Here is a 17846-nt window from a genome sequence, read left to right on the forward strand (position 1 = left end):
TCTGTAAACCGAGCGTGCCAACGCTTCGTATGTTGCTCCGCCCACTGTGATGTGAGAGTCACGTGACAGCAAGTAGAACCAAAATGGCCGCTGTTGTCTTTTGACGTGTAATAGCTAGCTACTTTTCTTTTTGTTTCCCTATTGACTTGAAAGAAAAGCCTAGCCAACGAGGGACCTTTTGGGTTCATTCTATGCCGCCAGTTCTCGCGCAGTAGTGTCATCGTTTTTATCTTCGAGACAATCAAGACTGACACACATTAGTTGAACGAGTTAGACTATGCATATCTAGTTCAGATTGAAGCTAGCTAGCAGGTTCTGGCTGGCACATAGTGCAATAGTTGAAATTGAGATAGCTGGTTAAACTTTTAGCTGCGATGGAGGAATTGAGCGCAGATGAGGTAAGTAAAACGCATCAACGACACGAGCTCTTGTATGGCTTATCTTGCATCACTCTATCGTTTCCAGATAATAGATTTACACATGACTCAGTTTCCTCGAATAGGGTTAGCGGCTAGCTTCGTGCCACTCTACCTAGGAGAAAAACACCGGCCACAAAACCACAGCTTGGCAATACCACACGAGACGTGGAAAATCAGCGTCTGTCATTGGTGTGTGTTACAGTTGCTTACTTGAGCACGATATGGTCGGAAATGAAGCAGCTAACCCAATGCTGAGATCATACAAAACCAAGTCCTCGATTAAGAGGATTTCAATAAAAATGAACATAATAGTTTTGATAAGTGGCGATTGCCTCATGTTTGCCATGCAAATCATATTTTGTATTTGTTTTTGTTCTCGCGCCTGATTTTAGAATTGCTGAAATTGCTAGCTTTGTTTTGCTAACCGAATAACCATCCGAGTCAGTGACTTTTTCTTTGAGATGAACACACAGTATACAGTATCATGTTCATTGCAATGCGACTCAATTTTGATATCAAATCAATTCCAGAGTGCTATTACCCCCCCAAAAAAAGCGATCGTTCACAGATCGTTCACAGTGGCATACCCGAGCTATTTACTGTTGGGAGACTAATAATAAATATATGCACTATTGTCATGGTGGTGTAATAATGTATTTCAACAATACTGTAACCTATTCAAGCATGATTTTAAATGGGCATCAACTGCGAACAGCGCTAATATCAATGAGTGTATTTGTGTTGATCTGTTTTGTGTTTTTTAACTTTTCATGCAAGATTCGGCGAAGGAGATTGGCACGGCTGGCAGGGGGACAAACGTCACAGCCTAACACCCCTCTCAGCACCCCGTTGACATCCCCACAGAGAGAAACTCCACCGGGACCCCTCCCTGGACCCTCAGGTGTAACATCTCAGCCCCTGCCACCAGCTGCCTCACAATCATTAGGGCTCAATGCGCACAGCGGTACCCCCGCCACATCCCCCATTGGTACGACTGGTAAGGAAAAACTTGACTGAGAATACTTGAGTTTTTGTCTCCTCTCATGTATAGGACGTCTGGATTTTAACGGTTTGTCGTATCTTGTCTGAAATATTTCCTCCTTGTGCCTTCAGTGTGCTCACGCGTGTTTTGCTTTTTGCAAGGTGTGGCTTATGGCAGTCAAAGTAGTGAAGGTGTGAGCTCCCTTTCCAGCTCCCCCTGCAACAGCCTTGAGACTCAGTCCCAGAGTTTGTCCCGTTCACAGAGCATGGACATTGACACCGCATCTTGTGAAAAGAGGTAATCATATTTCACAGATGTTTGCACTGAAAGATGGCTGTCAATGGACAAGCTAGCTTAAGATATTTACATATTACAAAAGACTCAATGAAGCTGTGCCTGTGTTTGGTTCTAGCATGTCCCAAGTGGATGTCGACTCTGGGATAGAGAACATGGAGGTGGAAGATGGCGACCGCAGGGAGAAGAGGAACTTGACAGAAAAAGTAATTAACTTTTTCTTACAAGGGATTTGACTTTACATCAGTGCTCGCTTATAAGCGCAGGAACATTCTGTGCTTAACATAACTGAAACGTGAGCTTTTCTTGGTAAACATAAGAACAATTTTCAGACTCGCACTCAATTGTGGCAGGGCCCTTGTGAATGTGTGAAGTTTTTAATACATATTTTAATCTCGGGTGCGTACACCTTTTTGAAACAATAAATTAATTTGGTTTTAGCACATCTGCACTAACAGTACTGAGATTGAGACTTACCTGTGTGGATTTTGCAACTTTGTTCACCCTGTACTTTGCTTGGATTTTCTGTGGGTGCTCTGGCTCCTTCCCACATTCCAAAAACATGTTTCTTAGGTTAAGTGAAAACTGAAAATTGTCTGGCAGTCTGAATGTGACTTTTAATGGTTAGTCGTCTATATCAGCGCTGTGATTGGCTGGCGACCAGACCAGGGTGTTCCCTGCCTCTCGCGCATCCTGAGCCGTGGAAAATATAGATCTTGAAAGTAAGGTTTTCTAATAAATCTGTTGGGAGTGTGCTAATGGTAAGCCCTGTCCATAACATCCGTTCCTCAACCTTGGCCCCTGCAAGAGCTTAAAATGTCCACTGTCAGATCTTGACATTTCTGTCTGATTGAACCCGGGCACCTATAGGAAACATCTGCAAACTCCGATGTCACAGAAGACCAGGCTCTGCAGCTCGTTTGTAAGATCCTGCGCGTTTCATGGACAGAGCAGCATCGAGATGTCATCTTCCTCCCTTCACTGGCCGCTGAATTCCAGCGTAACCCAAGAGATGGTATGTCAAGTCATGCTGTGTTTATCTAAAAAAAAAAAGAAAAAAAAAGCTGCTCAGATTGGACCTCTGAAAAGCTTATTTTCTCATTCTGTCTCCTGCAGTGTACTCTGATTTCAAAGACCTGATTGGCCAGATCCTAATGGAAGTCCTCATGATCTCAACGCAGTCGCCTGTCCACAACCCCTTCGCCAGCTTGACCGCCACCTCGCAGCCCATTGCAGCAGCCAAATCTCCGGACCGCCACCTGACATTGGTACAACCCTCCAGCCAAGATGGTAGCCCCATGGGCCCCAGTGGAGGATCCTTTGGAGCCAGCTCTCTTTCAAGGCAAGTGATGACGCAGATTTTTTTCTTGCACTGTTCAAAACCCTTAATCACATCACAGCTGTTCTTTTCCCCAAATGTTTGTGAAGGACTTGGAATTGCTCAAATGTTCCAGGTCTATTGTGATTATTTTTCGACATTGTCATGGCAATCATCATGTGATCAATATTGTCCACAGCCTATATGGGTGTGGTAGCCCTTACCCAATGAGTGTGGATGCAGCCAAGAGGACCTCACCAAATGTCCCCACCCCCGCCACTCCCTCTGTACCTTCTACACCATCTACGCCACAGTTTGTTGTTCCACCCAGCCCACCTACCCCCGCTGCTCCCCTCAGACAGTCCGTCAACCCTCCATCTGCCCCCATGCCCATCTCCCAGCGTTACCGGCCCTACTCCGTCTCATCTCCCTGGGGAGCCCTGTCCTCATCTAGCCCAGGACAAAGAGCTTTTAGCTTTTTTGCACCTTCTCCTAGCCCAACGGGCCCCACTGTGCCCCCCAATACACCAGTTCCCCTGCCAACATCTACCACCTCGTCCCTTTCTTTAAGTTCGCCCCCTATGGTTACGCCATCTCCCAGAACAAATGCCCGACAGGCCGCCTTTGCATCACGGATCCCACCTTCTAGGTATCTTACCATTCCATTTGCATGTCTGTGTGTGTTGCACACGCACGCCAGCCAACTAAAATATTAATCCTCTCTGACTCACCAAATTTTTAGCTGGAAATGGACCCAAACACAGATGAACTTTTAACACAGGTATCAAACTCAAGGCCCGGGGGCCAGATCTGGCCCGCCACATCATTTTATGTGGCCCGCGAAAGCAAATCAACGATGTCAACTTTCATGATGCTTGCTAAAATCGCAACCAAAATCTCAAATTCTCATTTGTAAGAAATACGAGTGGTACTGTAAGCATTTTCTTGTTTCCAAACCCCTCATTACAATAACTTAAACAATAGGTGAACAAACCGTTATTGTTGACTTCTTCATATGGTTTCAGTCATTACGGCCCTCCAAGGGAAACTCTAACTAAAACCTGGCCCGCGACAAAAATTAGTTTGACACCCCTGTTTTAACAGATTGAATTTGATCGTTACTTCACATTGGAGTTGAACCCCGAGCCAAGTCAAGATAGGATACCCAAAGAATGGATGGGCATTGTCGTCAATTGGTTTACACGTTTGTTGTGATGGAATTACTTGTTACTTATCGTGCCTTGAAGAAAGTCAGGCAAGCCTTTGCAAAAGTTTGGCGTCTCAAGAAGGATAACATGATATCACGTCATTATAGCGAAGGTCTGCATCCACGCAGAACTCTGGTAAAGCATACATTTTGCTGCTTAAAGTGTAAAACATTCAGAGGGAGAGATTGTTTGGATTTGTGTTATTTAAAATAAAACAATAAAATAGCCGGTGAAGGGAATCTAGGTTGTACATCCATCCCTACTTTATATTGGTAACTTTTTATATTGAAAGTATTATGGTTTTGACAACAAATGCTGCTTTTAAACATCCGTTGCTTGTCTACAGTATTGGTGACCAAAAAAAAAAAAGAAACTAATTGCTTTGCAAATAACTCTTGAGATTTGCCAGACGTGCTTAATATAGTCAACAATGATGTCGATTTCTCAAGCATGCCCAAAAAAAAAAAATCTCCTTCCTTGCAGCTCTGAACTACCATTGCTGTATGAGGAATGAATGTTCCAGCAATGCATCAACACTACAACCAAATGTGCATTCATTAAAAACAATTAGCCCTCAAGCAGACATGCAACCAACTGCGTACTTTGCTGCAGTAGTGCCCCCCCACCCCATCTTATGTTCTACCCTTCCAAATGTAGTCTTCAGTTTTCATCATCTCCTTCCCCTCACTTGCTCTTCGATCGCCTTTCTCTTCCAACCTTGACCTCACTCCTGTCCTTGTCTTGTGTCATGTTAGTCCCTTGTCCCTCCTGTTTGCCCTCTCTGACATGTCTCAGGACAGCAGCGATGAAGAGTCTGAGGAGGAGGAGGATTTTGCGCGGGTTCAGTTTGGGTCCAGGTACATCGCTGCACGGTGTGCGTGTGTTTGCGTGTGCCTGCTTGCTCAGCAGAGGCGTGCTGCATGCACCGGCGGGCCTTGCCACTAACAGAGCACAAATACACTGTGGCGGAGTGGTGAGAAATTAACAAAGGCAGGCTCGGATCTCTTTCAGAGTGCTTTATGTGTTTATACACGGTTTTACCTTTTGAGGTTGGTTGTATGATCTATATATATTTTTTAAGTAAAATCTTGTTTCTGATAAGTTTTTACACTTTCACGGATGAATTCTCCCGATGTAGTATGGTGGGAAAAGCGCTTAGCACGTTTGCCCCACAGTTCCCGTCTGTTGTTTTAGATTTTCATCTTAATGCAAGCAGCTATTGTCACAAAATGTCTCCTCATGTGTATGCATGTCAAAGGTGTTGACGACTCTGGTTGATGATGCAAAGTGATCCTGAACATTTGGCTGGTGCTGCTATGAGGGCAAATCAGGAAGTCATTATTCAGGACAACCGAGCCAAACATGATTTAACATCTTGTGCCATGTTTTAATCGGATGTATCGCTGCGCCTGCGTTCCTTAAATATTTAAAGCTAGCGTTTCTACTTTCTGAGGGTCTCTTCTGTGCTTTGAAGACACTCACGTACACCGGTTGTGCTGTTGCAGCTGACCACTAATGGCCTATGCATTAGCAATGACAATCCTCCCACCAACTGAATAATAACAGCTGTTTTGTCTGCAATGGTGTTTCCTTTACATGAGCCACATGCTGTGGTGCAGTCACTAAAGCCTCAAGTGTGTTTCTTTCAGGAGCTGTGATTGAGAGCTGACGCTTGTTGGAAGCTAACTGCACATGTCGAGCAGTCTGGTTATCCTTCATGTCATTGTTGCGTGCTTCATTCCTTCTGTTTGTGTTTGTTTAGTCGCGGTGCATGTGGAGGGTCAGTGTCTTGTGATTTGGCCGGCGACCGCTTCACCATTGAAGCATGCAAGGAGACCGAGATGCTGAACTACCTCATTGAACGCTTTGACAGTGTTGGCATGGAGGAGAGAAAGGCTCCCAAGGTATTTAGAGAAGACAAATTACAAGTACGGCCTTTTAAAACCTGTGCTGGGTTCTTTTTTTTTTTCCCCTTTCCTTTCAATATTCAAGAAAGCCAGTCAGTTTATGTAAATCTGAAGGCATTCATTTTGACACTTACGATTTTACCTCTTCTCTCTTTACTTTCCCTCAGATGTGTAGCCAACCAAATGTCAGCCAGCTTCTTAGCAACATTCGCTCTCAGTGTATCTCTCACATTGCCCTGGTCCTGCAAGGCTGTCTGACCCAGCCCAGGTAAATTTTTCCTTACCGTTTTATGTCTTTGTGCCACAGTATTTTAGTTTCATCAACTAATACTGCCCTATTCCTGTTTAGTACCAACAGTTCCTTCAGGGTCGGTCTTTTGAATTTGGCCCATTTGTCAAATTTAAGGATGTGTTGAACTAGCGAAACTCAATCATTCCTTAATTCATTGCCTTGATTTAGAACCCTTAGCATGGGGATACATACACATCATACCGCAAAATTGTAATGTTCTTCAACATATCTCTGAAAATGAAGGGCCAATTTGTCCCCCGCTGCTCTTCCGCTGTCTCCATCGTGACTCCTCTTCCCCCTTCTCTCAGATACATGACTCCAGTATTTGTACAACAATGCTTGGTTTGTCTATGTGGTTGGTACATGCAGGAGCCCTCTCCAGCATTCTCTACTGGTACCTTATATGCTGTGCCGGAACCTCCCGTTTGGCTTCATCCAGGAATTGGTGCGCATTACCCACCAGGAAGAAGAAGTATTCAGACAGGTGGGACACACATTTGCCAGTTCGCACTCCATAACTCTATTTTCCAGTATGTAGCGGGAACGCACAAATTCAGATAGCTCATTACATGATGACCATGTTCTCTTTGGCTTATATTTCAGTGAAATGTTGACATGATTATCAGATCCGCCGCTGTCCACGAGTTAAATTGTGGAAGTTAACAGTCATGACAGGTTTACTCCCATCTTTCTCAGATCTTCATTCCCATCCTCCATGGGCTGGGTCTCGCGGTGAAAGAATGCTCCTTTGACAGCGACAACTTTAAATTCCCCCTTATGGTACGTAGTTGGTGTCTTACTATAGTCTGGCTAAAGGTCCAAATTAGCATGATGACCACATCCAAGCAACTGAGATGGAGGGCAATGTGGCACTGGCAGCTTGACAAAAAAAAAGATCCCCTTGGCTGCTTTTTCTTTATTTGACCTGAAATTCATGTTACTGTTGCATGGAAAATCATTGTTTTGAACCTTGTAGTCATGGAAACAAGTCAAGTTACCGTAAGTCATACGTGTGTTTGTTTCCATTATGTTTCTCCTGTTTTTGCAGGCTTTAGCTGAGCTTTGTGAAATCAAGTTTGGAAAGACTCACCCTGTGTGCAGTTTGGTGAGTGCTCAGCTCAGTCGGCGAGCGTTATGTCCTTGTTGCTCACACCATTCTATTCATGTATTTGTAAGGTCACTGGGTTCCCCTCAAATATTTCCTTGAGACACGAGCGGAAGGATCAGGCTCTTAATGTCTTCTGGCCCCCTTCCCTCCTGTTCCTACTTGTTCTCCAAATCAGTCCTTCAAACAACATCATCCTTCAATGGAGTCTTCTTTTCACACTTCTTATTTTGTCTTTATAATCCTTCAAAAAATATGCCCCAAAAATGAATTCTTTCCACAGGTAACGTCACTTCCTCTGTGGTGTCCCAAACCTTTGAGCCAAGGATGTGGCAGAGAGATTCAGCGGCTGTCCTACCTTGGCGCTTTCTTCAGCCTCTCTGTGTTTTCTGAGGATGACGTAAGTACTCTGCTCATCCATTTATATCCGTTGTCATTTCCAACTCTTATTGCGCTACAGCAATGCAAATCGTATACGAGTGCCCGCGACACATTCACACAAATGACTAAAACCACACAACAATGAAAACCAGAACAACATGCATGTTTACAGCTATCTAACGTCTTGATGCTTTCCATTTCCTTCAGATCAAAGTAGGAGACAAGTATTTCTCTGGCCCAGCTATCACCATGGAGAACACGAGAGTTGTCAGCCAATCCCTGCAGCACTATCTGGAGTCGGCAAGGGTGAGCTTCTGCCTCAAATTGCTGTCATCCCCCAGATGACGTGTTGAATGTCCCTGTTATGAATAAATTATTTTCAGGGTGACCTGTTTAAAGTTCTTCACAACATCCTACTAAATGGAGAGACGCGAGATTTAGCCCTCAATTACATGGCAGCTTTGGTCAACTACAATGTGAAGAAATCTCAGATGCAGGTAGGAGTTATTGGTACTCCTCCACATTTTTACCATTTGATATTGCACTCACCTCGTTATGTACACTTGCACAATCTATGACATCCAATATTAAGTTTGTGTCACGTTTTCAGGCTTTTTTAAAGATAATAATTCATGATCGATTGATTGATTTGAAACAGTAAGTTATTTCAATATGTTCGTATTGTGGTCATAAATGTGTGTAGCGTAAAAAAAAAAACACCTCACTCTGATGTCTTGTATATTTAGGTTACCCGCTGCAAACTACAACCGCAGTCCTAGAAACAATGTTAAAAGAAGACCTCAGACAGATTGGGAATTTAATAGGAATTTGTTTGTCCTCCTCCCTCTCAGACCGATGACAAGCTGGTGTCGACAGACGGTTTCATGCTCAACTTCCTGTCAGTGCTGCAGCAACTCAGCATGAAAATCAAGTTGGAGACGGTGGATCCTTTCTACATTTTCCACCCCCGTTGTCGCCTTGTCGTCAGCCCGGAGGAGACACGCCTGAAGGCCACGATGGAGGAGCTCAAGAGCTGGCTGTCTGAGCTACGTGAGTTGTCCTTTGCTTGGTAGGATTAGACGAAAATAATGTCAAATAAAATCAAATAAATACTGTATACGTATGGGGCGGCCCGGTGACCCAGTGGTTAGTGCGTCGACCTCACAGTGCAGAGGTACCGGGTTCGATTCCAGCTCCAGCCTTCCTGTGTGGAGTTTGCATGTTCTCCCCGGGCCTGCGTGGATTTTCTCCGGGTACTCCGGTTTCCTCCCACATTCCAAAAACATGCACGGCAGGCTGATTGAACACTCTAAATTGTCCCTAGGTGTGAGTGTGAGCGTGTATGGTTGTTTGTCTCTGTGTGCCCTGCGATTGGCTGGCAAATAGTTCAGGGTGAACCCCGCCTACTTCCCGAAGTCAGCTGGGATGGGCTTGTGAGGAGAAAGCGGATCGGAAAATGAATGAATTAATATACGTACAGGAAATGATCCATTAACTGCATTTGTTGCATTGGGATTTTTCCATTCTTTGTTGCATGTCGCCCAGACTATTTTACAGTAAATCCCCACTGTGAGATTAATTTAAGCATCTGTGTATGGGCGTTTGCTATCTATATATCCAGATGAAGATACCACCAAATTCTCCGAGCCAAAGTTCCCCACAGAGTGCTTCTTCTTGACCCTACATACCCACCATTTGTCAATCCTGCCTGGCTGCAGGCGCTACATCCGCAGGTTGCGGGCAATTCGTGAACTCAACAGGTAAACAAATGCGAATGCATGCCGTGTAACTATAATCGTGTCGGTGTTCTGTTCTTTTCACGCTATTTTTATTTGTTCTACCTTATTAGGACAGTCGAAGAGCTGAAAAATAGTGAAGCCCAATGGAAGGACTCTCCTCTGGCCAGTCGCCACAGAGAAATGCTCAAGCGCTGCAAAACCCAACTCAAGGTTTCTATTTTTACATGCACAGTCTCTCCTGTATTCTTTGACAGTATTATGTCCGCACTTGGCAGCACAGTGCTTCGTACCTGAATAGCGAAGAATTCCTCTCACTCCTCAAATGCTGAAACACGACATTATCTTGTACATTTAGTCCAAAATGAATCTTTTTAGCATTTCACTTGTGCCCTCCCAGAAACTGGTTCGAGCCAAAGCTTGCGCTGACGTGGGTCTTCTGGATGAGAACTTGCTGCGCAGATGTCTGCAGTTCTACAGCACAGTCATTCAGCTCCTGCTCCGTATGGTGGACCCCGCTTACCCAAAGTGAGTCACACGGCTGGAATTGATGCGGCGTCACGCTCTCACTCAAGCTGAAATTGAAGTGATTCAGTTGACGGCACGAGTTCATTTCTGTCCTTTCCTCACAGCGTCACCTTGCCGTTGAATCCTGAGATTCCCAAAACCTTTGCTGCGCTCCCGGAGTTCTACATTGAAGATGTCGCCGAATTTTTGCTTTTTGTTGTGCAGTAAGTTCACAGTTCAGTCCTTTATCAATAAATCTGTTACGTAACTACAGGTACATCCATAACCATGTTTTTGCAATTTTATTCGTCAATTTTGACACAAACTCAACTTAATGCTCCTTTGGAGATACCCATTGAACTTTGTTTGTTTGGAAATATCATCCTATAATCTAGATAGATGTGGCACTGTACTAACAATTAAATACAGTGGCGCGCTTTTGCACACAAGACTCATTTTCCTCTTCTTGCCTTTCTTGCAGATATTCGCCCCAAGTTTTATATGAGCCTTGTGTTCAAGACATAGTTACCTTTTTGGTGGTGTTCATCTGCAGTCAGAACTACATCAGGAATCCATACCTAATTGCTAAGTTGGTGGAAGTTCTGTTTGTCACCAACCCTGCCGTGCAGCCTCGCACTCAGCGCTTTTCCGAAATGATGGAGAACCACCCGTTGTCCATTAACCAGCTGGTGCCCGCTCTTATGAAGTTCTACACTGGTGAGTGCCCCTGGTTGCTAAGATGCCTTAACAGTGAAATTTGGGCTATTTTTAAACGACACTTTGGGTTTCAATCTCCCTATGTCAGTATTTGTGTGGGTGTAGTTTGTATACAGTAGCCGCTGACTCCTCTTTCATTGTCTTAATGTGGTTAGATGTTGAGCGTACTGGCGCCACCAGTGAATTCTATGACAAGTTCACCATAAGGTACCACATCAGCACCATCTTTAAGAGTCTGTGGCAAAACATCGCCCACCACGGCACATTCATTGAGGAGTTCAAGTGAGATTGATTGGAAGACACAATTTGTGATTTTGTAATAGAGTGACGCATATTAACCCAATTTGCATGTTGTCATGCTCCTCTTCTTTTAGCTGCGGCAAACAGTTTGTCCGCTACATCAACATGTTGATCAATGACACCACCTTCCTGTTAGATGAGAGCCTTGAGTCGCTGAAGCGTATTCATGAGATTCAAGAGGAGATGAAGAATAAGGATCAGTGGGATCAGCTGCCCCGGGTTTGTACTTGGCTTCATATTTATTTTAGCCAAGGAGGTTAGGGTTTCACCAACATATTTTGAACTTTCTGATGACAGATTTTCCAAGACAGTTTGCCTGTTTTGTATGATGATTTTTTTTCCCAGGCTGTTCATATTGAATTCAAACATTGAAAATATATGCGATTTCATTTTTTTCCTTTCAATATATATATATATATATATATATATATATATGTACACACACACACACCATTATTGTCTCCGTTTTATTCATGCCCATCGACCCTTTTAGTGTTGAGCTTTCTTCTATTAACCATTTTCTATCGAGGGCCCTTTAACTTGCCATCATCAAAATGCTGATCAATTGTTTGTCTTTTATTTTTATTTTTTTAATCAAACCTGAATATAAAATCCAAACAACAGGACTTGCTCTTTAAATATATTTCACATTTAAATATATCATCCATTGCATTGTGAATACCGTTCATTTCTTTAAGTAGTTCGAAAATCTAAACCATAAATGAAGCAAGCCTGATTACCACTTTAACTTCATTGTGCGTGCGTGTATGTATGTACTCGGTCTTATTCAGGACCAGCAGCAGAGCCGCCAGTCCCAGCTGACTCAGGATGAACGAGTGTCTCGCTCTTATCTGGCCTTGGCCACAGAGACTGTGGACATGTTTCACATCCTCACCAAGCAGGTCCAGAAACCTTTCCTCAGGCCTGTGAGTATCTCCCACGCCACAATATATTTTTATTATTCTACTTTGCCGGAAGGGAAACAATGTCGTCCATTTTTCACTTCATACAAAGGCACCCCAATCTGCCGAAAATGGACACATGCACAGAATCGGACAAGCTATTCCTGACAGGGGCGTTATCTTCTTGCAGGAACTTGGCCCCCGTTTAGCTGCCATGCTGAACTTTAACCTGCAGCAGCTCTGTGGGCCCAAATGTCGTGACCTGAAGGTGGAGAATCCTGAGAAGTATGGCTTTGAACCCAAGAAGCTCTTAGACCAGCTGACTGACATCTACCTGCAGCTAGACTGTGCTCGCTTTGCTAAGGCAATAGCAGATGACCAGGTTGGAGACACTTAAGTGCTTTCAGTTAAATCTTGAATGGTTGAATGATAAAATGCAAAGGGGGAACATATGATGAATTGCAGTCATGGTAGTCAGGCTGCCAGTGATTGTAGAAAATCATGTTCCGTTATGTCTGTAAGACGAGAGAATATATTTCTGTTCCGATATAGCGGGGATATCAAACTTTTTTCCACCACCGGGCGCATCATGCTTATGGTTGCCCTCAGAGCCAGATATAATGGTAAAGAATGTACAATGGATAGGGGCGTAACAGGATGAAATAAATCACGTTTCAGTGTGTACCTTGGTTTTAAGGTTCGGTTCAAAATGGTTTAGGTAATGAAATGCAAAACAAACTCATATTTTAGATACAAAACGAACAGAAACCGTTTTTGGTGCACAAAATCATGTCCTGGGTTTGATTTGACCTGCAGGAGTTGAGTTTGAGACTTGTACTGCATCGTAAATATAATTCCTTCCTTGAAAGGAGGCCACATCACTACTGCTGAATCATGAAGCCTGAATTACAGGAAGCTGGAAATTTATTTTTAATTTGGACTGTAATGTCCGGTACACCATTTAACACCAAGCCCTTGTTTTTAATTTTGATTTCCGTTCACTTTGTGGGAATAATATAATGAGAATGACAGACTAGGGAAGAAAATTTTGAGAGTTACAGTATTGTGTACAATACATTCTCCCAACGACACGCTTCATATAACATTCTGTTGTTTTGCTCCCGTGTGTGTGTGTGTTTGCGCGTGTGCGTAGCGGTCATACAGCCGAGAGCTCTTCGAGGAAGTCATCTCAAAAATGAGGAAGGCTGGTATCAAGTCTTCAATCGCCATTGAAAAATTCAAGCTGCTATCTGAGAAGGTGGAGGAAATAGTGGCCAAGAACTCCCAGTCGGAAATGGACTACAGTGACGCACCTGATGAGTTCAAAGGTCTGTGTGTGAGCTGCTCACACGTGCTTTTGAATCTGAGTCTGTCGGTTTTGGTTTCACATCCCCCACCCCCACCCCATGCAACACGATTAAATGTTATTACAACCTCTGTACTTATTTAAATCTTATTTCTTATGTTGTATACCATGACTTTTGTGTTCAAAGGTCAAATCCTCACTCGCAGGATCAAAACACTGCTCTGACTAAATGACCTCATTCACCGATCTTTAACTAGAACAGCTGTCAAACTAAAGTTGAAGTCTGATTAATGGGCTGTTTAAAATAAAAAGTACTATTGTCATAAAAAAAAAAACCAGACTGCATGTTCAAATCTATTTATCCATTCATTTTCTGTAGCACTTGTTCTCAATAGGGGACAAGGGGAGTTGGAGACCAGCTGATTTTGGCCTGGATGCAGGGCAAATATAGACACCCAACATTTACATTCAGATTCACACCTATGGGACCAGTTAAAGTCTTAAACTTGGACTTTGGTGTGATGAAGGAAGCCGGTGTACACAGACAAAACCAATACGATATTCTGCTGTGCCGCCTGATTCAAATTCAAGGGTAATTTTTAAAAGGGTGAATTCATATGCAAAGACGGTTACCGCAGTGATCGTAGTATACATCTATTAGCCCCAAAAATATCAACTGCAATCCACGTTGGACCGTTTGCTTTGCAATTGTGTCATAAATATGAAATTCTTGTTGCCTCCTAAATAACAACTGGCATTCGAAACCATTTCTAGCTAGTGTGAAATGTTTTCTAAGTATAGGTGCTGTTCCTACATGATAAGATATACCAGGGCCTCGTAATCAACTAAAAGCCTTGACTGTACTTGACCGTAACTGTTGAATAGCAGGGGATTTGCCACCCCATAAAAGTCATATAGACCATTTGGACGAAGGCTATCCTATTACCACCGACTTATTATAATCTAGAATAAGAACGTGGCCTGCATACCTGCTTTGATTTCCCAATAAGACTGCCTTGGTCAACGGGACCGTGTCACACGAAGCACAGTCTGCTCGGGTTTCCGTGCAGCTAAAATCTCCCACACAGTTTTTTTTTTTTTAAACAGAAACTGAAGTCCCACTTTTGACATACCAAGTGTGAGGCAATAGGTTAGTTGCTGTTAAGGATTATTTGTTCAATCTATTATTTGCTGGTATTTGATGGGTGCAAAGCGCCCCCCCCCCCCCCCCTTATCCCTCATTTTAGTCACTATTAACGTTTTCTTGCTCCTGTTTTGGCAGATCCTTTGATGGACACGCTGATGACAGACCCTGTGATGCTGCCCTCGGGGAACATCATGGACCGATCCATCATCCTTCGCCACTTGCTCAACTCGCCCACTGATCCATTCAACAGGCAGCCTCTTACAGAGAGCATGCTGGAGTCAAGTAACTAAGTTTCTTTTCATTACACTTAAAGCTGGAAGACTTTGATGAGACGGAGTTATTTTGACTTACTGATGCTCTTACTTTTGAGGGGGTTTTTTTCTCCTTTTTATTCACTTAAATGCCAAAAAAGAGCTACATTTGCTGATGCAGTTTGAGCTGTTTAATGACTGCACCAAACAGTCAAACACACAAATACAAAATGAAAACAATTGCAAGGAGTTACAGTAGGCCAAAAGTCATACCCAGACACTCACATGCAAATTAACTGGCAGATTTCCTGACAGTGCTCATTCAACCGCGGCCCTTGAAAGCACACACATATAATCATATTCTCATTGATTTGACTTTCAGCTTGTCCTAATGTACGACGATTATCCTTTATAAAACCAATTTCTTTCTTTACATTCCCTTTTATTGTTAAAAAAATAGTGCTAGCTTTTCTTTATAAAAAACATTAAAAAGTGCTGGTCTTTTTTTGGGGGGGGGGGGCTGGAACAGATTAATAGCATTTTCATTTGATTTCGATGGGGAAATTTGATTTGATATTCAGTGAAGACCTCTGTAAATAGTTGCGAGCTTGTTCTCAGAACGGATTAAGCACGTAAATCACAGTACTTAATACTGTGATTGAGAAAACTGTAGATTGAGAAGTCGGATCGGAACATGATGTGTTTGATTTCACAGTTCCTGAACTGAAGGAGAAGATCCACACCTGGATGAGAGAGAAACAGGGAGGACGACCTGTCTAAAGACTTGATGTCAACAATGCCTTGCCCGCCGGCTCTCCATAACGAAGGCATCTGGCCCAAATCACCTGAATTCAGTGACACTCATACCAACAATAACCAACATTATGATTTTATTTGTGCTCTCTTTGCCCTACCCAGGACATTAGAATGATTCTTAAAACACGTCAAAATAAAGTTAAAAAGTACTTTTTTTTTGGCGTTGAAAATTGTGTATACTGTATATGTATATCCAGATATATACATATTGTTTCTAAGGCTGCACAAAACAGTCTTCATCACACATAGGTTTCCCAGAAAGCTGCATACAGTGACTTCATTGAATATTTCCTTTATGGTCCTTGTGTGTTTTGTAACAATGTATATGTGGGCGTTATTAAAGACTTGTGATGCTTTTAGGGTGACGGGCTGTGCAGCATTTTTGGAAGAAGGGAGGGAATGACTAACTTGAATTGGTCTAACGTGCTGGAGTCCCAGAGCTGATCAGATGCACCACCTGTGCTTGTATTAGGCAGAATTAAGGATGTAGCTTAAACAATCTAAAAATGTTTGTTTCCTTTTTAGTGCAGTCAGATGTTATAAGCATTGATGTACCATCAAACTATATGTAATTTTTTTCTCTCTCTCCCCCCGGCCCCACCCTCAGTCACATTTCCCCTGCTGACTTTGAAAGACTGAATTGGCTTTTTTTGGGCGCATGGCTGCTATTCTAGAACCCATAAACCCTTACAGAAAACAAACAAACAAACTCAAAAACCGGCAATTTGCTCTATACATGACGGAATGTAGCATGAGCTCCAGCAACATCGGGATACCTTGACATCACGTGTAGAGATAGTCCTTCTCGCGCTGTACCTAACGTGACCTTGCTGACCTTAACTGTACAGCAACTGATCTCTTAACTACACACAACTGTTTTGGAAGCTAGGATTTTGAACTGAAAATAAATGAAAATGCACATCATTTCAAACTGTGTGATTGCTTTACGCCCTCATCCATGACTGTGGCAAAAACCAAATGTGATAATATGATTTACTGTAGTACTAGGGGTGTCAAACTCATTTTTTGTCACGGCCCACATCATTGTTACCGTTTCCCTTGGAGGGCCGTTATGACTGTGAAACTACGGTATAAAGTCGAGAATAATGGTGGATCCAACTATTGTTGAACCTTATATGTTAGAAAGCTGCCCACATCTTTAGTGCTTGTGGGTCAAATTTGACCCGTGATTTAATTCAGCCTGAAAATACTTCAAACCACTCGTTATAATCCAATACTGTTTTTCATGTCATGGCTAACTTAGTATATACGTTTTCATTTTCATTCATTTTATTTTATTTTGTGCTCTATAGACCTTTTACAACATACCACTTGTTTTCGGCTACAAAAACTGGTTAAATTCACAAATTAAATTTGCTACAGAGATAAAATGAGTAATTATCCATGTCATCTCAACTAATATTAGAGTATACCGACCCCACAAATGATTTTATTTAAAAATGATAAACAATTGTGACATCTGTGGTGCAATAAATAAAAACTGACCCATAAAGATTTATGATAGGATAAAGACAAAACGTTCATTTTCATAAAACCAACTTAATTTTGACCAGAATTGCAAGTGCAAATTGATAATTAAGACATAAACTCAACAAGAAAATGTTTGCAATACTATTATTTATTACATATGAAATTTTGTTCCAGTTTTTACCAAGCATGTCATGGAAGTTGACATGTTTGATTTGCTTTTATGGGCCACATCAAATGATGTGGCGTGCCAGATCTGGTCCCCGGCCTTGTGTTTGACACCTGTGCTGTAGTAGAATCCAAAGTTTTGATACTCCATACACCACATAAACGTATCCTATCTTCAAAATTAGTAAATCTTATTGGATTAACCAGGTCAACATCCAAAATGCAGTGTGAAGGACCCAAAAGAGAGACAACACCAAGAGAATCATCTTTTTAATCAAACCAGTGAGAGAGTGGAATGAACTCACAACTGTACTCAAATTTGGAAACATTACTGCGCCGAAACAAAAAAGGGTGACGATAGGAATTCATGCATATCAGCATTCATCATCACTGGCGTCAAGGAAGAGTAGGTTTTGCAGGTATATTGTCTGATGTTATTTTCCTTCCCCCTTTTATTTGTATATTAACTCCGTTTTTATTTGTTCATTTTAAAATGGATTACTTTTACCGTCCGACACCGGCCCTTACCCTGGTGTGTTGTGTTCTTTAGCACGTCGTTGGTATCTTTGTTGATTGTGTCTTTTTCTTTTGTGTTATGTCAA

At 42.5% G+C, this 17846-nt stretch overlaps 1 protein-coding gene across 3 annotated transcripts; it reads left to right on the top strand.

Annotated features, from left to right (window-relative positions):
* The first annotated feature begins 78 nt into the window (after window positions 1-78).
* ube4b (ubiquitination factor E4B, UFD2 homolog (S. cerevisiae)) lies at window positions 79-16512 on the top strand. Of its 3 annotated transcripts, XM_086109128.1 has the most exons (29): window positions 79-398; window positions 1197-1416; window positions 1563-1698; window positions 1814-1901; window positions 2566-2710; window positions 2812-3037; window positions 3213-3662; window positions 4977-5078; window positions 5984-6125; window positions 6296-6396; window positions 6790-6904; window positions 7117-7200; window positions 7469-7525; window positions 7809-7925; window positions 8114-8212; window positions 8290-8403; window positions 8758-8956; window positions 9528-9666; window positions 9756-9855; window positions 10043-10170; window positions 10275-10373; window positions 10631-10866; window positions 11022-11148; window positions 11241-11385; window positions 11958-12092; window positions 12259-12450; window positions 13222-13396; window positions 14657-14803; window positions 15488-16512. In XM_086109128.1, the coding sequence occupies exons 1-29, from the start codon at window positions 375-377 to the stop codon at window positions 15550-15552; spliced, it is 4107 nt and encodes a 1368-aa protein (XP_085965254.1). In that variant the 5' UTR covers window positions 79-374; the 3' UTR covers window positions 15553-16512. The 3 variants fall into 3 exon arrangements, with proteins under 3 accessions (XP_085965254.1, XP_085965235.1, XP_085965244.1); XM_086109109.1 differs by lacking the exons at window positions 3213-3662; window positions 4977-5078; XM_086109118.1 differs by lacking the exons at window positions 3213-3662; window positions 4977-5078 and having other exon boundaries at window positions 1197-1407.
* Window positions 16513-17846: the final 1334 nt, after the last annotated feature.

This window comes from Hippocampus guttulatus, chromosome 1 (assembly GCF_054856545.1).
Source record: "Hippocampus guttulatus isolate MCC_2025c chromosome 1, RoL_Hgut_1.0, whole genome shotgun sequence".
NCBI lineage: Eukaryota > Metazoa > Chordata > Actinopteri > Syngnathiformes > Syngnathidae > Hippocampus > Hippocampus guttulatus.